At 52.1% G+C, this 21,086-nt stretch overlaps 1 protein-coding gene across 1 annotated transcript in view; it reads right to left on the bottom strand.

The window, feature by feature from the left end:
* Nucleotides 1-21,086, bottom strand: part of ADCY5 (adenylate cyclase 5) — a 156,355-nt gene that overhangs the window by 57,703 nt on the left and 77,566 nt on the right. The window contains exons 2-3 of the mRNA XM_032630779.1: nt 13,093-13,242; nt 9,102-9,223 (exon numbers count right to left, since the gene is read on the bottom strand). Of these exons, the coding sequence (XP_032486670.1) occupies nt 9,102-9,223; nt 13,093-13,242 (272 nt within the window). The remainder of the gene's footprint in view (nt 1-9,101; nt 9,224-13,092; nt 13,243-21,086) is intronic.

Below are 21,086 nucleotides of genomic sequence, written 5' to 3'. Positions count from 1 at the left end.
AACTACTGAGCCTGCGCTCTAGAGCGTGTGAGCCAGAACTACTGAGCCTGCGTGCCACAACCACTGAAGCCCGCGCGCCTAGAGCCCATGCTCCGCAGCAAGAGAAGCCACTGCAATGAGAAGCCCGCGCACTGCAACGGAGAGTAGCTCCCGCTCGCCACAACTAGAGAAAGCCCGCGCACAGCAACGAAGACCCAGTGCAGCCAAAAAATAAATAAATTAATTAAAATTTAAAAAGAAAACAAAAAGAAAGGCTGACCCTCCCTCCAATCTGCTGGGACCTATTCTTCCGTAAGAGAAGTTCTTTCGACAGCTGCTGAGGAATCAGGGAGGGGCAGGTTGCTGGTTCCCTTCCTTCAGGTGGTGTGACAGCAACCAGCAGCCAGGGAGCAGGTTGCTCCAAGCAAGGCTTCTAGCTGGTGCGGAGCTGGGACAGGTCCCACGTCTGAGCCCTGCAGCCTCTGCTCCACGCTGGTGGAGACTCTGCCACCTCCACATTCCCCCACCTCCTGCCACAGGCAAAGTCACCCTCCTCTGCCTCCTCGGGGGAGGATTCTGCTGCGTGTCTGTCACTTCTGGAGGCTCCTCTGTTTTACGAGGTTTACCCAACGGCAGGTTGTCTGTTCTGCTGGCCAACAATGCCCGATCCGCTCCTTGGTAATTCCGAAGGCCATTTTACAACAGCGCGGGGCCCAGACACGTGGCACAGTACTAACTCATCGATTAGCTCCCACTTGAGAGCTTGTCTTGGCAACGTGATCGGGCCCTCGTGGTGGGTCTGCGGAAGCTGGGTAGGCCCGCTCCGGCTGTGCGCTCCTCCCTAATTGCCTGCCGTCCATCACTCATGGTCGCCTGCATTCTGTTCCAGAGGCAGGAGCGGGCAGGCTCTTCATCCCAATTACCACAACAGGCCCTTCAGCTCTGTCACAGCTTCAGCTCAGCCTTCCCATGTGCAGTTTTGGTTAAGTGCCTTTCCTCACTGTTGCTCCCTCTCACTGCCAACAGGCTCTAGGACTTATGGAACTGCCGGCATCTGATCCCGTTCCTGTGCAGAGCCACATTCCATAGCATCTCTGAACAGCCAGGAGCTAGGGGCCTGGGCGGGCAGCAGCATGAGGGCCCGTCTGAACTCCAGCACTCCCTGCCTGGCACGGAGAGGGAACTTGAGAAATGCCAAGAAGCAAGCCATCCGTCCAGGTGGGACCAGGAAGAGCAGGGGCCTGGGGAAACAGAGGTCATGCGGTGGGCCCGGGAAGGGAGCATGGCAAGGTCTCAGCCCAACTCCTGGGACTGTGGGCCCAGAAGGAGAGGAAGGTTCTGGGGAAGCAGGGCAGGAAGTGCCCTGGAGGCCCCCAGTGTGTAGCTTAGGGAAGCCCAGCCACAAGCCAGGGGTCTCTTCTGGACCAAGAGAGTCCAGGGTCAGCATCGCTCCATTTGCTCCAAGCCCCACCACCCAGAAAGCCGCCCAGGTCCATGCTCCTTGTAAGATAAAGGAGGGTCAATGGGCCTCTGCCATGCCCTAGGTAAGCAACACAATCAGGTGTGGTCCTATTACCACCCGGCTGAGAATGGGCTCCAGATGACTGGGCATTTTCTGAGGGGTGGTGGAAAACGATCAGCGGGGCATCTGAACTGGGTGCAGCCAGAGGACCATCTGAGGACACAGGCTGTGAGAGGCAAAGGGGGAAAGCCAGCGAGAGGATGCTGAACGCACTGGGTGGTGGCACACATCCACCTACAGGGAGAATCTGCCCTGGGACAGCCGTGCCCTCTCCACTCCCACAGAGACAGGACACCTTCCTTCAGGAAGCAGAGGGTTCTGTGACAAGCCTGACCACCAGGACCAGGTCCAGGGGGTCTGGGATCAAGGTATGTCCTGGGATCCCCACTGCCGGCCTCAGGGCCTCCTGCAGACCCCATTCCAACGCCCCAGCGCCTCGCTCTTATTTCTGTCCACCAAATCCTACTCCCCCCACCCAGACAATGAAGCCTCCACGGCACTTGCAGGCTTTCAGTTTCCAGAGTCTGGGGAGAACTGGGGAAATGCTTCCTAAAGGAGAAACACTGAAGGGAGGGGAACTGCCCCAGAACCAAGCCGTAGTCGGGACCTCTCAGTGGTGAGAAGATGGGTGCTTTTGATTTTCTTCTCATGCTGCTCTTATTTTCCAAGTTTTCTATAAAGAACCTACATCCTTTGCATAATAAAGTGTTAATTTTTAAAAGATGGAAAATAAATCACATTCTTCTTTCAGGCCTTCTGAAAGAAGATTCTAACCCTTCCATCTTCACAATGCCTTCTTTGACTCACCCTGCCCAGAATCAGCCTTCCTGGGTCTGAATTCTTATTAGAATCAGAATCACAAGGCACAACTGATTCCAGCTGTTTCCAAGACAGCCTGACATGTTTAACTGGCCAGTGACCCTGTGCCCCGAATTCTCTCTCTTCTAGTTTCCCCCAGGGCCCCCCATTTTGAGTCCAGAGCGGTGCTGGCTCCATTCCCCACTGATCCCCATTCTGTGTCCCAGGACAAACTCAGGTCTGTTGTCAAGACCCAATCCCAGGCAAGGATGTAAAGAAACTGGAACCTTTGTGCACTGCTGGTGCAGAGGTAAAATCGTGAACCACTACGGAAAACAGTATGGGGCTCTTCAAAAAGTTAGAAATAGAATTACCATATGATATAGCAATTTCACTTCTAGGCATATACCCAAAAGTTTGAAAGCAGGGACTCAAGGAGATATTCGTACACCCGTGTTCAGAGCAGCACTGTTCACAACAGCCAAGAGATGGAAGAGACCCAAGTGTCCATCTATGGACGCACAGATAAACAAAATGTGGTAAATACATACAATGGAATATTATTCAGCCTTAAAACAGTAAGGAAAACATGATACATTCTATAACATGAGTGAACCTTGAAGACATTTAGTGAAATAAGCCAGACACAAAAGGACACATACTGTATGATCCCATTTAAATGTGGTACCTGGAAGTAGCCAAACACATAGAAAGTGGAATGGTGGTTGCCAGGGGCTGGGGGAAGTTGAGGAATGGGGAGTTAGTATTTAATGAGTAAAGAGTTTCAGTTCTGCAAGATGAAAAGGCTTCTGGAGACGGATGGTGGTGATGGTTGCACAGCAATACGAATGTTCTTAATGCCACTGAACTGCGCACTTAAAGTGGTTAAAATGGCACATTTGATACTATGTATATTTTACCACAACAAAAATAATTAGTTAATTGATTGACTGATTGAAAGAAAAGACCCAACCCCAGTGGCTCCAGCTGGGTCGTCAGCCACGTTCCCAGAGCACCAGGCTCAGCCCTACCTCACTGGTGAGGGCTGGATATTCCTTAAGGGGCAAGCATGGTGTCTTTTCCATCTACTCTTGAGTCATGTCTGGCACACAGTAGCAGCTCAATAAATGTTTGTGGAATGAATGAGAGGATAATATAAGACCACTTATATCTATAATTGATACAGAAGATGACAAGAAAAGAATACTTTTCTTAATATCAGGTTGGAGACAGGAAAGCTGCATGTTTGTGGGCCACACCTCTCGTCCATCCGCTGGCTGGGGACGTGGGGAGGGTAAACATTTTCAATCTGCGCCCACAGGGTGCACAATCCGCCCGCGGGTATCAGAGCATCGCAGACATTGCGGAGTGGTCATTATAATTCAGAACCATGCTGTAGCTGAGCCAGACGCCCGGAGTGACCTGGGGACTCAGCCAAGCCCTTGAAGGAGACAGGAGAGGAGCCGATAACCTTAAAAGGGGGAGGTTGGGGAGAGACAGGGAAAGAAGGGAAGGGCGGGGGAAGGGCAGCCCTCCCCAGACCCTGCTACACCCACCCTGTGCAGGGCGAAGGTGTAAGCTCACTTCCACCCCCGGGACAGCAGCTCCTCTGCCAGGACCCCAGCTCCAGCCCCACAGGGCTCCTGGGTCTCTGAGAATGAGGCTCTCATTCAAGCCAGTGAGTCAAGACTGCACCCCCGCCCCGACCCGGCACTCCTTCAGCAGAGGACCAGCGCCCCCACCTGGAGGAGGTGGCCTTCTCTCCACCCCCACAGAGAGCAGAGTCTGGAATGATCCCACCATCTGCAACCTGTAAAACCTAAGGGCTCCAGCGTACTGGCCAATCAGGTACAGGTCTTCCTCATCCAGCAGGGACCCTTGCGGAAGCAGGGAACCCTTCAGTACCCTCTCAGGCCTGGCTGGGTGTTCCCTTCCTCCCGAAACCTCTGGGGTTACCTGACCTTGACTCTCACCTGGTAGCCTGCCCAGGAGCCTGCTCTGCTTCCGCAGGGCAAACAGTGTGCAGCCACCTCCTGGGCCTGGTGCTTTACACACTGAACGCTGTAGCTGCCCTACCCTTCCAGCACCCCGGCAAGAAGCCCCAGGGCCCCCCTCCTACAGGCTCTGCTCCTCAGTGACTGAGAGGTGGGTTGTCTAGCACTGCATTCTATCAGAATGGAAAGTCCGTGTCGCCAGGGCACTACCCCGCTCCCCATGTGACGCAACCCCAATTTACTAATTAACCTGTTGTTTGTGTGTCCTCCCAAACAGAAGAGGAGCTTCCCCATGACAGAGACGGTGTCCCCCCCCCCCCCGCATTGCCAGCACGGTCCTGCCTCTGGCTAAGTGTCTGAGAGCACAGCTGGTGATTCCCAGCGATGGAGGTAGAGGTGAAACCTCTGCTGAATGGATGAATGGAAGGACATCACCATTCCCATGTCACAGATGAGGAAACCGAGGCTTAGACTAGGTGACCTGCCCAAGTGCCCACAGCTACTAAGTGGCAGAGCGGGGAGTGAACTAGCCTGCTCAACACAGACACTCATCTTCCTCCACAATGGTGACCTCTCGGCAGGGGTAACCCGGTGGCACCTGGGTTCTGGCTGCATCAGTACCTTTACTCTGCTCCCCCATGTGGTACGTTCTCTGGGTGTCCCTTCCTCCAACCCCCATCTCCCTCCCCTCAGAGCAGAGCACCAGGAGCCCCCAGCCCAGAACAGCCTCCGCTGACATGTCCCGGAGGCCCTTGTCCCAGGAGTAGGGACAGCACGGCCCTCCTCTCACCCTGGCGCTGTGGCTGCAGCAGGGCCAGATGTCTGGGGGGAGGGGAGGGGAGGCAGGAGGGCTCTCAAGTCACAGGTCTGAATCCAGCCATGGCCCCAGCCCCAACTGAGCTGTCCAGCAAGAGGGGCTGAAACATCTCCACCCGACACATCAGACAGGAGAGGCATCTGGGGGGCTCCACGGGGGTCTTGCGGGTTCCTTGGCCTCTGGCCTGCCTCAACCCACAGCCAGTGGTGGCCCAGCACCAGAGCATCCAACAGGCCCCCCGGAATCCTGAGAACTGTATACTGTGCAATGATCCTCCTCGGGGCCTGGGGAGAATGAGGCCACGGAAAGTGATGGGCACCTGTCTGTCCCCCTTCCCTGCCCAGGCCAAACTCTCTGGCCACCCATTAGTCTCTTCTCTCCCTTAGATCCAGGCCCAAACTGTCACACCTCAGAGTTGATTTATTTTTCTTGTGGCCTTGCTCTCAGTGGGGTTAGAGAACAGCATGTCATCACCCTGTCTAAATATTACAACTCCACAGAGAATTGACAAATGTGACTCATCACCCTTCCACTCCAGACTGAGAATCCCCAGGCCTTTCTTTGCTGATAGGAGTGTGGTAATAATCATAATGATAACAGTAACAATAGCTGCTCCCAATTAGTGAACACTTGTTCTGTGCCAGATATTGTGCTAAGCGCTTTCCTCATATTATTTCATTTACTGTTTTTCTTTTTTTTTAAATAAATTTATTTATTTTATTTTTGGCTGCGTTGGGTCTTCATTGCTGCGCACGGGCTTTCTCTAGTTGCGGTAAGTGGGGGCTACTCTTCGTTGAGAAGCACAGGCTCTAGGTGCTCAGGCTTCAGTACTTGTGGCTCGCGGGTTCTAGAGCACAGGCTCAGTACTTGTGGCGCACGGGCTTAGTTGCTGCGTGGCATGTGGGCTCTTCCTGGACCAGGGCTCGAACCTATGTCCACTGCATGGGCAGGCGGATTCTTAACCACTGCGCCACCAGGGAAGCCCTTCATTTCCTCTTTAACAGACCCTGTTAAGTAGGTACTTTTCCTATCCTATTATGCAGATGAGGAAACAGGTTCAGAGTGGCTCAATGCCTGTAACTTGCCCTGGCCACACAGCAGAGACATGAAGGGCCGCCTTGCCTAGGGCCCCAGGGCTAATCACTGGACCCTGAGCCAAGCCCCAAAGTGCATTTCTACGCTGTGATGTCATCCCTCCACCTACTACTCAACCCCCAACCCAAGCCAAAGGTTCAGCCCAAAACCAGAGACCAGAGCAAGCAATGCGTTTCCACCAAGAGCAGCACACGGAGGCTGATGAACAGGGAAGGGGCCCCAGCGGGATATTTGCATATGATTGCTTGCGGCTGGCCTCTGATGTGTACCAGCCACCCCTAGTCCTGGCAATTTCAGAGCCAGAATTATGTCTGTCCCCATGAAGACGATGGCATCTTAGCTTTTCTGTCCTTTCATCTCTTTCCTGATTGCTCTTATTGATCCTGAGCGCATTCTAGAACAGATAATCCCCACCCCCCATGGCTGGGGTCTGATTCTGATTCTTGCCGTGCCGATGCTCTAGCCACTCTTGTGATTCTTGTATTGACCCGAAGTCACAGCCTTTGTGGGAGTGGAGGGGTGAGGGGGTGTCACCCAGAGGGTGGGCCACTCCGTAGGGCAGTCACTGCGGAAGAGGCCTGAGTCAGCCTCTCTGACCAAACCCTTTTGCTGGAGGGCTGTGGGCCCAAGAGCCAGCAACAGAGGGACGGGAAGTGAGACGAAGCCCCCCATTTGGGAGGACAGAGGGGTGAGAGGGCAAGGTACTGGGCAGAGATGCAGAGGAGGCCAGACGTGGCAGCTGTGCCAGCCAAGCCAGGCTGAGAACCTGTGCCTTGAACGCCAGATGGTTTCTGGGTGGGGAATTTTCTGGATTTCCTTTGGGTTCCACTTTTTAGTTCGGTAAATCTGCTGAAAGCTCTGCTGTGCTAAGAGCAATCAAGGAAAGCACCTTTCGTCCATGCTCTGCCTGGAACAGAGCAATGCCAGGGCCAGCGGCGTGGTGAAGACAGGACCAAGAGAGAAAATTCCAAAGGGCGGAGCTCAGGGGTTTGTATGTGTTGGGACCACTTGGCGGGTCACTCCTTCCCACCTGAACTTTGGACCTCTGGGACTTGTTCTGATAAACAAGGCTGTTTCTTTACATGTCCTAAGGTGGGGCCCCCCAGATTTGCGGGGCAGCCAGCAGGCAGGAAAGGCCCCGTGGCTCCTGAGTCACACACACGCAGGTGGGAAGCCAAACCTCTCTCCTCCTCTCCTCTGAGTCCCCTCTTCCCTGAGGGCTCCCCAGGCCTCCTTCCTACAGAGTCATCCACAAACCCCTTCTGCTGGCGTATAAAATAAATCTGTCAAGTAGTCAGACCAGGTAAAAACTCCATTACCAAAAAGCTTTCTGGGGGCGATTCCCTCACTTAACCAGTTATGGATCTTGGACAAGTTAATCTCTGTGCCTGTTTATTCACCTGTTAAAAGGAGATAATAACAGTACCAACCTCTTGTATTTGTTGTGGGGATTAAGCGAATATACAAAAGCGCTTAGAACAGTGCTTGGGTTAAAGAAAGCCCTATACAAGCATTAACTATTGCTAGGGATTATTCCACCATGTGAGGACAGAGGCAGATGTGACGAGCCGAGGACGGAGACCTCGCATCAGCACCACCTACCGAGGCCTGGACCCCACCTCCCTCTTGAGGTGAGCCCGCAGCCCCTCGGGACACCTCCTCGGCGTGGAGACTCGGCCAGGGCAGCTTTCTTCCCGAGAGTCCAAGGCTGCTGCTGGCCACACCCTCCCTGCCTGACAGTGGAGTGTGGGTGGGCGTCGTGGGGCTGGGATACTCTGAAATCTGAGAACAAATGTATTGTCCAGGTACTATTTTCTCCCAAAGGCTTCAAATCTGTCTTGGGAGTTGGATGGAGGACACACGGGCAGAATCGGCAGTGTCGGATTCCGGGGCACCCTGGGGACTGGGCAGCTCTGTCCACTCTGCACGACAACACATGCCCTCCCCACTCCCGCTGCCATCAGCCTCATCTCGAATGTGTGTACTTGTGTGTGCGGGCACGTGCACCCACGCACAATAATTTATATTATTCTCTTTAACCCAAACTTGAAAATTCAGCCCAAACCTCCAAAATGTCCTCTTTACACCAACCTCAGAGGACTCATGGGTCCTAGGAAAACTCGCCCAGGGAGGAAGCAACCCTCTCGAAGGCAAACACAGCAGCTCCTTTTCTGGGCATGTGGGAGAATTAGCAGGCTCTCCAGGAAGCCACGCTGGATGAAGGCCACTGTATCGCTTCATGTCCCCATGGAACACAGAAGCAGATTTTGCACTCTGTTTGCCCATCCCTGCTGTCAGAGCTTCTGTCTAGGGAAGCCACAAACACGCACTAAAAGGAGCGTGGGCTTCAAGGTGGGCCGACCTGGGCACACACCGCTTTACCACTCCTGGCTGAGTGACCTTGGCCGGGGGTCTTAGCCATTCTGAGCTGTCTCTAAACAAGGGATGTTACTAAGGGTCCCCACCCTGCAGGGTTGTCAGCCTCCTGACAGGATTAGCAGTGAGGTGGATAATGCCTGGTACAGTGCCTGGCACACACTGGCTTAGAAGGCATGGAGGCTGCTGGGCGGTGGTGAAGATTGAGACAATGATGGTGACATGTGGGTCCCAAGTTTGTACTTTCTGTCTCCCTTGTTAGGCTAGGAGTTTCCCCAAGAGCTGGTGGTGTTGCTTTCTCCTTCCTCCTCCTTGCTGCAGCCTCACCTCCTCCCCACCAATACTAATTCACTTAACAGACCTAGAGGGGCGGGGCTGGGGTGCCCCAGACAACACACGTTCCAAAGCCACCAGACCACCCCGTTGGGCTGTGCCCTCTTGAAGAGGAGGGAAGGGACATGTCACCTCTTTTGGGGTTCAGTCTTCCCACCCTGCCTTTGCCCCCCAGCCTCACCCCTACCTCACGTTGTCATGTTTCTGGATGTAAATTTTATGGAACATCATATCCTCCTGTTTGGCATTGATGTCTGCTTTCATCTCCATGGCAACGTGACGGGGAAGGACAGACAGCAGGAGCCGCTCCTGGGGAGGGAAGCAGATGCTTTCATCACAGCTCCTCCCCATGCCTGGCAGTCCCCTCCCCTCCCCAGGCTTCACTCCTCCCCACCTGAGCCCCCACCCACAGGGCCCTGGAAAACTTTTCAGGCTCTCCGGAAACTCATGGAGCTAACGCTTGTATGTGCTGGGTGTGGAGTCATGTCCCAGGGCCACCTGGCCCCCATCTCCCTGGGACAGCTCCTGGTTCTTCCGCGTACATGGGGAAAAGTACTCCTGGTGAATCTGTAGTACCAGGCACCTGGGGTCAGAATCCTGGGTGTCACCTGAGACTTTGGGCAAATGACTGAACTTCTCTGAGCCTCCAGCTCCTTATCTGTAAATAGGGATGGGGTTGTTGGGAGCTCTCGATGAGATTCGTTCAGTCACCAAATATTCACTGAGCACCGCCCATGTTCCTGGCGTCATGCCGGGTGCCAGGAGTGAACGAGACAGGCAAAGTTCCTCCTTCACAAATTCCCAGTCTTGTGGGGCTACAGGTACTACAGGGCACTGAGCAGGGTGACCTGACGCAGGCTGGGGAGAAGCAGGGTGGTCACAGAAGGCTTCGTGGGCACCAGAGGATGACCTGCGAAGGAGGGGGCTCCATTTCGACGTAGGGGATGGTGGCCCAGGAGGATGGGAAAGCTTGCCGACTTTGAGAAACCAAGAAATTAAGACCGGCTGAAGGGGAGGTTGGAGAATAGCCAGGAGAGGGGCCAGGGCCACCCTGTGAAGTTGGGTAGGGTCACGGCAGCCCTTGATGGGGTCTGGACTTGGCCCCCTTTCTGTGTTCTCCTCCGGGGCCTGACTGCTCCGAGAGGTCCAACCTCTACCTGCACCCTCTGTAGCCCCCTCCCCACACCAGGAACTCTGCCAGGCTCGCTCGCGAATCCTCTCATCTGGAGCCTTTCCTCCTGGCGGTCTCCAGCCGCCCTCGTTCTCTCTCCACTCCTTCAGCACCGGAAGCTGGGCCGCTCTCTCACGTGGCCCTAAGACTCTCCTGCTGCTCCCCTCCCTCCTCCTGGCCTCTGGGAGCAAGGTTTCCATCAGCGCCTCCTCTGCTCACCTCCCACACCCACTGCCTCGGCCGGCTGCCCGCCTTATGTCTTGCCACCAGCAGATGACATCATGCCCACACCATGCTCACCATGCCCCCGATGGTCCTTCTTCTCAAGTTCCCCGCCTTTGTGCCTTTGGCACCCCCGTCCTCCTGATCACGAAGGTCAAGGCCTTGCTCCTCAACTAGAATCACCATCCTCAAGTACTGCTGCTAACCTACCTCAGGCTCAGCCCTGTCCCAGGAGGAGGGTCCTGGCTCCAGCTCCCAGCATCCCCTTGCCACCCTGGGCCTTCTTATAGAGCCCCTGATCACTCTGCATTTCAATGTCAATGGTCTGTTACTGGGGTCTCCCTGAGGGTGGGAACTGCGTCTTGTTCAGCTCCAGAGCTGACAGCCTTATGCTTAGGAAACTCTAGTGGACTAGTGAGGAATGGTGCTCTTTGCGGGCTGGTCTGGCCACCCCAGACATCAGCGCACACGGCCATTAAAGGCCATTTCATATTTACTGAACTCTCAGTGAACAGTTACTGGTGATAAAAATATCAATACAAGCTAAAGGACAATTCTGTGGAAATACAGGATGACTGGGAGAAAGTGTGCTACAAATTGTATAGATTCATGAGAGACCTTCCTACATTTGTAACTAGCTCTGGGGCTGAGGGCCAGGACGAGTGGGCAGGGGCTGGCTGGGGAACAGTGCTGAGTCCCCTCATCAGCACCTAGAAGCATCCTCAGATCTAAGAGCATCCTTTTCTGCAGAGGGCAGGGGAGGCTTGACTCTGGGCCCCGGCTAGGTGAGGAGTGCCTGTCCCCTGGAGGCATGCCTCCCCTCCCCAGTACCTTGGCCTGAAACATGGTATGGCAAACATATTTTCTCCCCCAAATCCCTGTGGAATTTCTGGAATGTCCAGCCTGGCCAGGGCCAATGCAAGTAAACTGTGAGGCACTCTAAATGCTAAATTTTTTTTTTTTTTTTTTTTGCGGTACACGGGCCTCTCACTGTTGTGGCCTCTCCCGTTGCGGAGCACAGGCTCTGGATGCACAGGCTCAGCGGCCATGGCTCACGGGCCCAGCCGCTCCGCGGCATGTGGGATCTTCCCGGACTGGGGCACGAACCCGTGTCCCCTGCATCGGCAGGCGGACTCTCAACCACTGCGCCACCAGGGAAGCCCTGTAAATGCTAATTTTACTCGAGAAGGGACAGGACCCAGGAGTGAGGGGGAACATTCTCTAATCCAGAAGGGGAAGGAAGGTGTCCTGATCTCACGTGAGAGATGCTGGGGTCTGGAACAGGGATGAGAGGGGGGCTTTTGAGGCAGGTAGAAGCTTGGGGGTGAGCAGGGTGCAGAGAGGTGAGGTAAGCTTGTCAAGAAGAGACAGTGGGAAGACTCAGGGACACCCCTGGGAACACATTTCATTCAAGAGGCTGGACCTGGAGCCCAGATGGGGCTAAGAGAGCACATGGGAAGGCCAGGCCTCAGATTGGACTGCCTGAGCTGGGGACTTAGCCAGGCACAGCGTCCGGGCGCGGGGCTGGAAGGGAAGCAGGGGCAGATGGTGACTGGGGGAGGGCCTGGAGAGGCTCAGCAGAGCTCTCCCCCCGGCACAGCCATCTGGATGTCACCAGCCGTGGGCTGAATCCAGACAGAGGCAGAGAGGCCCTCACACTGTGGCAAACTCTGTGCTCGTGGGGTGTTCACAGCGCACACGCCGTGCTGGGCGGGAGGGCACAGATGACTACTGCCGTCCAGGCCTCCGGTTCCCTGTCCTCACGACTGAAGGCAGACCTCCGTGTTTACACCTGTCGTCTGCCGACACGGTGTGCAGCACAGAAGAGGACTCCTCCACCAGTGTTCGTGCAGGGTTTGGCGAGACACGAACCTAAGAAGAGAGGGAGGCCCCTCCGCTTTGGAGTAACCTTATCTCTGAGAGCCAGGACGAGTCCAAGTCCAGTGGGAGCCCCAGCACCCTGCTGACCTGCCCACTCTCCCCCGGGGTCTCCCTCCGGGCCTGCTGTCTGGGAGCCATGCACAATCTCAGAGATCCCAACTTCTATCTGGTTCACACACAGAAGAAGACACAGTGGTGAGCCAGCCAGACCTGAACCCCAAACAGGACACCCCCAGGATGCCAGGTAGGGAACCCTGACAAGTCCTCAGTCCTTGCCCCGCCTCAGCCAGAGGAGTACACAGGGGCAGGTCCCTCTGCCCGGGGCTCACGGGGAGAAGCCCCCGAGTCTGTGAGCTGCATGAATGGCCTGCCTCCCGGCCCAGGAGTCTCCTGAGGGTGAGGTTTAGGGTGAGACACAGTCGTCTTCCTTTCTCTGAACTAACCAAACCCCAGAGATCATCACAGAGGAAGTGCCTAGTGAGGGTGTCACAGGGGCTGACAGCTTGGCCTCCTCTCCTCCTCCCTCCCCCCTCGCCTGGCGGGCACCTCGATCCCAGGAGGGAACGCTGATGCTCTCACCACCCCAACTCATCAGCCCCGGGGGAGAGGTGGAGGGCTGCTTCCTGCCGCCCGAGCTGCTTGGTTTGCTTGCAAACCCCAGGGAGACTGAGGACGCAACAGGCAAGGGCAGGGCTAGAGCTGGTGCTCCAGAGCTGCCCCTAGAGCATTCCCACAGAGCTAGGAACGCCGGGCTCCCTCCAGGGGAAACGTTCCCCGTAGGCTGGGCACCCCCCCAGGGAGGCGGGGCTGGACAGCTGCCCTGAGCACAGCTGGTGGGCAGGCAGCAGCTGGGCCGAGGCAGGCTCCCTGCCAGCTGTGCTCAGGGCAGGAGGGCCTCACTCACCTGCTGCTGGTTCTCCCGCTGCGAGTGCAGCCGAGCCTGGATGCACTCCCGGGTCTCCTGGAAGGCCTGTCTCTGGGAGACCTCAGCCGGGTAGTGGGTGCAGACGCCCACGATGTTGGTGCAGGAGAAAATGAGGACATTGGAGACGAGCTGCAGAGGGAGAGAGGAGGACACGGAGCTCAGGCCTGGAGCAGGCACCAGGCACTGGAGCCTCAGCCATGACCCTCCCAGTCCCAGAGCTCGGAGCCCCCCGGGCCCCACGGTAGCAAACGCACACCTAGCCGCCCGCAAACAAATGCCAAGGGCACCCACCCGCAGCCAACTGCTGGGAGTAGCCAAGTGTCATCAGTCAGGCTCTCTGATGTCCTCAGAGGCTAGAGCTTGGCTGGCCTGTGACAGAATATGGCCCTAAGGATGCTGAGTCACTGAGTACTCGCACTGGCCGTGTCCACGGTACCAAAGGCTAAAAGGTTAGGTGTCTTGGGGATGCTGTGACAGAGCTGTGTGTGTTGGGGGCGGCAAGAGCACGGCAGGGAAGGCTCCTTGAGGGGGACAGGGTTTCATTGTTTGAAAGTGCGACAGGGTCCACATAGGACAAAGGGCTGCTCTTCCACAGAGAGGCCTTAGCTGGCTCTTCCCCAGGAATCAGCTCCAAGAAGCAAATACTTGCTGATACCCAGCACTGCGTGAAGTCCTCTGGGGACTGAGGGAAGGATGAGGTCCCTGGCCAGCAGGGATGTGTCCACACGGCTCTCATCTCTTTCTCTGCACCAGCACCAGGGCCTCCTGACGACCCCACCAGCACACCTGTTGGCAAGCACCCACCATTACCCCCACTCCTCACGGATGCCCTCCTTGGTGCAGACAGAGATGTGTGTGGAGAAAGACCACTGTCCCTCGGGTCAGAGACAAGGCTGCAATTCTTTTGAAAGCAATACTTACTGAAAAGCTAAGGGAAAACACAACTCAACCCACAAAAGCAGGGTTGACATAGCACATTCCAGGCCCTGGCAAAGGTACTGTTTGGTCAGAACTTCTCTTGGCAGGTACAGCTCCTGGGGTATCTGGGTAAACAGATCCTGGTCCTGCCCTTGCCTCAGGCCATACCGGACAGAAGCCACACAGAGGCTCAGCTTTCTAGACCTCAATCACTCCCTCCAAACATTTAGTTCTTAGTCCCAACTGCAGAAGGGGAGCCCAGGCCGACCCCTGCGCCTCCCACTGTGACTCCTCCAGCCCCCAGGAGCCCTGCACTGGTCTCTAGTCCACTTGTCTATTGGGATCCCAAAGGGCCTCCCTCTGGGACTTCAGCTGCCTGGCAGTGACTCTTCTTCCAGGGTGTCTCTGGACCTAGAGGTCCTGTCTTTGGCTCTGCTCTGCATTCTACCTGAAGGCTTTCCCCAGCCCAGCTCTGAGGTGGCCCTGACCTCCGCCCAGGCTCTCAGGCCCAGAGCCATGTGGGCTCCATACCAGATGTGCTGCCATCTTTCCCTGGAGATGTCCTATACCATGTCTGTCCCAGTCCATGCACAGAAAGAGACTTCTTCTCTCCCGTCTCAGTCTTGCTCTCTCCTCGGCTACACAAAAAATTCTGGTTTTCTGGCTGAAGGACACTGTGGGCTCCCCTCAAGCACCTCCTGGCTCCCCTCCAGATGCCTCCCTGAGGAGCCTTCAGGGAAGGGGCAAACTCAGATTACCAGCTCCACCAACTCAGCTGCTCACTCCCAGCGCCCCCACCCCAACCTCAGCCACCCCCGAATCCTACCACTGTCATCTTATGTAAACGCACTGCAGAGAAAAACCCCAACCTATTTATCACAAGCAAAGAAGACCCCTGCTCTACAGAAGCTTACAGTCCAGTTGAGGAGATAAGCGGTCAAGACTGACAGAGAACCAGCAACAGGAAGCAGAAACTGACTCATGCCAAGCAAGAGGGAGCGGAAGAGAGCACAGAGTGAGGAGAGACCGCTGGGCAGGCCCGGGCTCCCTGGGCCTGCGGTTAGGGGCATGTGTGCCGAGGCTGGCAGACGTAAGAAAGGGCGTCCCTGGAGAGGGCATCCAGGAAGCTCAGGCTTGCGAGGTACTCAGGGTCCTTGAGTAAATAACCCAGGCTCTCTGATCCTGAGGGCAAGTCCACAGAGAGGAGCTGGAGCTGGAAAGGCAGACTGGAGCCAGAATGAAGAGGCATCTGAATGTTAGGCTGAGAAGTGCTGGCACAATCCTACAACAGGAGCCACGAACACTGCTGAAGCAAAGAACGGCAGGATGAGCACACGGCTTCAGGAAGGTTCATCGGGGCAAGAGGAATGCAGGGCGTCGAGGGATGGGTCGGGAGGCTACCACAGAAGCCCAAAGCATGAGGGAACAAAGACCTACATGAGGCTGGGGGCTGGCAAGGCAGAGCTGACTCAGAAAGAAAAGCCCCCAAGGGCAGGGAAGGAACAGACTGCAGCCTGCAGTAGGAAGCAATGCAATGACTCTGAAGGGAGAGCCCAAGGGCACACCTCCTGGAAGTCGCTGGGGACCACTGAGAGAGGGCTAAGGAGAGAGAAGGAGATGAGGAGGTGGAGGTGAAGGTGCAGACTACAGGGAATTCTGAAGAATGTTCTCTTTAGGGGATATCTTTTGAAAGGTGAGAGGAAGGTGCCAGACGATAAAAAAAGGAGTGAGGAGAAACTGGAAAGGAGAATATGAAGAGTTACCCTCAGACAGAATAATGCAGCATGATAACCAACATGGCCAAGTGGGGTTTATCCCACGAATGGAAGGCTGTCTCAACATCAAAAATCAATGTAATTCACCATATTAACCGACTAAATAGAAAACCATACGGTTATTTCAATAGTTACTGAAGAAGTATTTGACAAAACTTAACATCTATGCAAGATTTTTAGTTTAATTTAATTTTTTTGGCCGCACTGTGCAGCATTGGGGTCTTAGTTCCCCGACCAGGGATCGAACCAGTGTCCCCTGCACTGGAAACGTGGAGTCTTAACCGCTGGATCACCAGGGAAGTCCCTGTACAAGATTTTTTTTTTTTTAACTCCTCACAAATTAGGAATAGAAGGGAAATTCCTCAATCTTGGTATATGCCAATCAATGGCATATACAAAAACCTATAGCTAACATCATACTTAATGGTGAAAGACTGAATGTTTTCCCCTAAGATCAGGAACAAAGCGAGATTGTCCTCTCTCATTACATGTATTCAACATCATATTGGAGGTCCGAGGCCATGCAATAAGATAAGAGAAAAAAATAAAATGCATACAGATTGGAAAGGAAGAAATAAAACTGTCTATATTTGCAGATGACATGTTTGTCTGTGTAGAAAATCCCAAAGAATCTCCAAAACAGCTACCAGAATTAATAAGCAAGTTTAGAAATACGAAGATACATGATCACAGGAAACAAGGTCAATATACAAAAAAGCAACTGTATTTCTACAGGCAAGCAACAATCAGAAGTGAAATTTTTTTTAAGTGCCATTTATATATCACCAAAACTATGAGATATTTATCCATAAATCTAACAAAATATTACAAACCTGTTCACTGAAAACTATAAAACACTGATGAAAGAAATTTTAGAAGACCTAAATAAATGGAGAGACATACCATGTGCATGTATTGGAAAACTCAGTATTGTTCAGATGTCAATTCACCCCAAACTGATGTACAGATGCAACGTAATCATAATCAAAACCCAACCAGGGTTTTAAAAAGAAATTGACAAGCTGACTCTAAAATTTATATGGAAAAGCAAAACAACTAGCACAGGCAAAACAATTTTGAAGAAGATGAACCAAGCTGGAAGACTCATACTACTCAATTTTAAGACTGACTATAAAAGTACAGTAATCAATCTAGTGCAGTACTGGCCTAAGGACAGAAATATAGATCAATGGAATAGAATTGAGAGTCCAGAAATAAACCCTTACATTTATGGTTTGCTGATTTTTAACAAGAGCACCAAGACAATTCAATGGGAAAAGAATAGTCTTTTTAGCAAATGATACTGAGATAACTTCATATCCACATGCAAAAAAATGAAGTTGTACCTCATAACTCATACCATATACAAAATTAACTCAAAGTGGATCAGAGACCTAAACATGAGAGCTACAGTTATAAAACTCTTAGAAGAAAATATAGGAATAAATCTTCATGACCTAGGATCAGGCAATGATTTCTTAGACATTACACCAAAAGCACAAATGATAAAAGATAAAAAAAAAGAGATAAACTGCCCTTCATCAAATTTAAGAAGTCCTGTGCTTCTAAAGGAATCATCAAGAAAGTGAAAAGACAACCCACAGAATGGGAGAAAATATCTGCAAATCATTTATCACACCTTTATTTTTGACAAATATACAAAGGCAACTAAATGGAGAAAGGAAAATCTTCTCAACAAACGGTGCCAGAAAAATTGGATACCCATATGATTAACGCAAAACATACAAAAATTTACTCAGAACAGTTCATAGGCCTAAATGTAAAACCGGAAACTATTAAACTTCCAGAAGAAAACACAAGACTTTGGGTTAGGCAAAGATTTCTTATATACCACAGCAAAACATGATCCACAAAAGAAAAGAAATGATAAATTGATAAATCAGACTTCATCAAAATTAAGAACATTTGCCTTCAAAAGACACTGTTAAGAAAATGAAAAGACAAGCAGCAGAATGGGAAAAATTATTTGTAAATCATATATGTAATAAAAAGACTTGTGTCCAAAATTCATAAAGAGTTCTCAAGTCAAAAATAAGAAAACCAACAACCCACTTTTTAAAAGAAGGACAAAATATTTAAGTAGACAATTCACTAAAGAAGATATAAGATGACAAATAAGCACAGAGAAAGATGTTCAAAATCCTTAGCCATTAGGGAAATGCAAATTTAAAACAAACAATGAGATACGACTAAATGCCATTAGAATGGTTAAAATAAAATAGAAAACGAAAAGAAAAGAAGAAAGAACTGCCAACACTGGCACAGGTAAGCGTGTGTAGCAACTGGAACTCTCATACCTTGCTAGTAGGAATGAAAAATGGTACAGCCACCTTGGGAAACATTCTGGCATTTCTCATACTTATGCCTGCCATATGACCAGCAACCTCACTCCTAGGTATCTGTCCAAATCAAATGAAAAGTTATGTTCACACAAAAATCTGTGCAGGAATGTTTATGGAATACTACCCATCTGTAAAATGGAACAATCTAGTGGTAACACACAACATGAACGAGTCTTAAACACACTATGCTGAGTGAAAAAAGCCACACTCAAATCACACCTTATGATTCCATTTCTACGGCATTCTGGAAGAGATAAAACCGCAGGGACTGAAAACAGATCAGTGGTTGCCAGGAGGCAGGGGGAGAGGTTGGCTAAAAGGGGCAGCAGGAGGAAATCTTTCAGGGTGATGGAACTGTTCCATATCATGATTGTGCTGGTAGCTGCACATCGATATGCCTTTGCCAAATCCACAGAACTGTACGCCAGAGAAGCTGAATTCTACTGTATGTAAGTTATACTTTAATAAAGAAAGGACAGGACTAAGATCCAGGAGGGACTAGCGGAGAGAATACGAGGAGCCGGCTGGACGGGGAAAGGGCAGCCTTTCCCCTCTCTGAGGCCAGAAAGAGGGACCAGACTCTCTTCTGAGACATGATCTCCGAAGTAATTATCAACTGGCCGATGCTGTATCTCAGTACTAATCCTCCTGACCTCTCCTGCTGTAACCTTACTCCTCCTGCAGCCAGAAGGCCAATAGCAACAGACGGTGCAAATCCAGGTAAAATGATGCTCCGTAACCCAATAGGGTCCAAATGGCTTGGCTAAGCTTAGCACGCCTCAGTGTTCCCCTCTCCCATTCACTAAACACACAATGGGGTGAGGAGGAAGAGAGTGCTGGGTATGAGAGAGGGGTCTTGAGCAGGGCCCCACTGGGAAGGGTGATTTCAGCAAATTGGACCTGAGAGTGAAAAAGAGAAGAACACATCAAACAAACACACACACACACACCACACACACTCACACACACACACGCCACCCATCAAAAGAGCAGGAATCTGTGTGCCAGGTTGTAATAGACGCTAAGGCCACCGTGCAGACACTAAGGTTATGAATGGAGAGGAAACGTCAGTAAAGTCTGATGGAATTCTGCTTACGGCCGTCCAGGAAGGAGTGTGTAGCTTAAAACTGATCTCACACCTCAGGCACAAGGGTCTAAATGCTGACCAGCTTTCTTCGCTACTAAAAATAATTATCAAATATTGAGCCCCTTCATATGTCCTTATGTAAAATACTTAATTAGTAAATAATAGCAGGTATCATTCACAAGTAAGCAAGGCCTAATTAAGGGTTTGTTGGTTTTCCTTGTGCCGGCCGACCTCACAGGACATGTCCAACCACATGGAAGAGGCGCGCGCGCGTGTGTGTGTGTGTGTGTGTGTGTGTGTGTGTGTGTGTGTGTGTGAAGGGATACCTACATTACACCAGGTGGAGTAACAGGGACACCAATACAGCAAACCTCAGTCCTGGCAGTGGCCTCAGCATTTGCTTTTAAAACCAGGCCTACATATGGTTTGGGTCTGGGAGGTCCCAGGACCACACCAGGAGAAACCCCGTGAGTGGGGAATGTTTGGAATTCTGGTCTCCTAGTGGAAACCCAGAGGAGATGCCTAGGCATATGTACAACTCCGCTGGCGTTTCTAAAACCCCAGCACTTCAGAAACCCAATCTTTGGCTGTCTGTAGGCTGCAGGTTTGATTTGGCCACAAGTGAAGAGACAGTCCTCAGTGTGTGCAGTGTCTCCATGGCAAAGGTTAAAAGGACTCCCAGCAGCTTGCCTTGGGCACTGCCATCCTCGCTGCCTCTTCTCTCTGAGTTTTCAGGGGGGACCCAAGGGCCCGCTGCCATAGGCCTGCTACCAACCAGTCTTGAGAAAGGCACACAGCAAAGAGGAATGAGGAACGAACAGTTTGGAATAGAAGGAAACAAGCTGGGGAAGACCTCCTCACAATCTGCTATTTTGCACGAATTCTGTTCTGGACAAGCCAGCTTGCCCTTGCAAGTTGGTTCACAGGGTGGATCTGGTGGTGGTGGTAGGAGATGGGGAATGAGAATTCCCCAGGGAGCCAGATTTGGTGACTGGGGAGAGGGGGCAAGATGTTCAGTTATATTTGAATTTCAGATAAACAACAACTTTTTTTAGTATAAGTATGTCCCATGCAATAATGGGGATATATACGACAAAATTATTTGTTTATCTGAAATTCAAGTTTAACTGGGCAACTGTATTTTCATTGACAATGCTAACAGGGAGCCCTTTCAAACCTGCCCTCCCCCAGCTGACACCGCCCCCCTTGGCTGAGCCCCAGCACACTAAGCGTGACCCAGTCCCCACTCTTCCCCACTTCCTCTTCCAGATCCTCTTCCACTCTCAGTGGCTCCTGCACAGATAGACTACAGTAATTCCTCTTCACATCAGGGCCTGAAATCACCCCACTTAAGTGCAAGTCAAAGCTGAGATCTAATTTTCCAAATCCACCCACCTGGACCCAGGGGGCTAGACCAACTCAGGGCCCTGGGGGCTGAGGACCAGCTCCCCAGTACTCTGCAGCTGTGACCTGGGACTCCAGCCTTAAAGACAGGCAGAACCCTTTCTGTTCTAGTCCTTTTTCTGTTTACAAACACACAAAACTAGCAACCAAATGAGTCCCAAATAAAAGGAGCTGACAAGCAGGACAAGGGTTCCTTCTGCCTGTCCCAGATTTCATTTCTCCTGCGTGGTGCTGGTGGGAAGCTTGGGGGACCTCGGTGGAATCCCATTATGATGTAAAATAAATCAAGGAAGGATAATCTTAAATTATATACTGAGAAGGCATATCAGCAGGGTTTCTTGTATACCGTACCATGCTCGATTAGGTGCTAAATGGCTTTTTAAAAATATTACATATATTAACTTTTTTTCATCATAGTGGTGCCTC

The sequence above is a fragment of the Phocoena sinus genome, chromosome 4 (genome assembly GCF_008692025.1).
Source record: "Phocoena sinus isolate mPhoSin1 chromosome 4, mPhoSin1.pri, whole genome shotgun sequence".
NCBI classification, from domain to species: domain Eukaryota; kingdom Metazoa; phylum Chordata; class Mammalia; order Artiodactyla; family Phocoenidae; genus Phocoena; species Phocoena sinus.
Note: the sequence above shows the minus strand (reverse complement) of the source record. Positions and strands in the feature narration are given on the sequence as shown.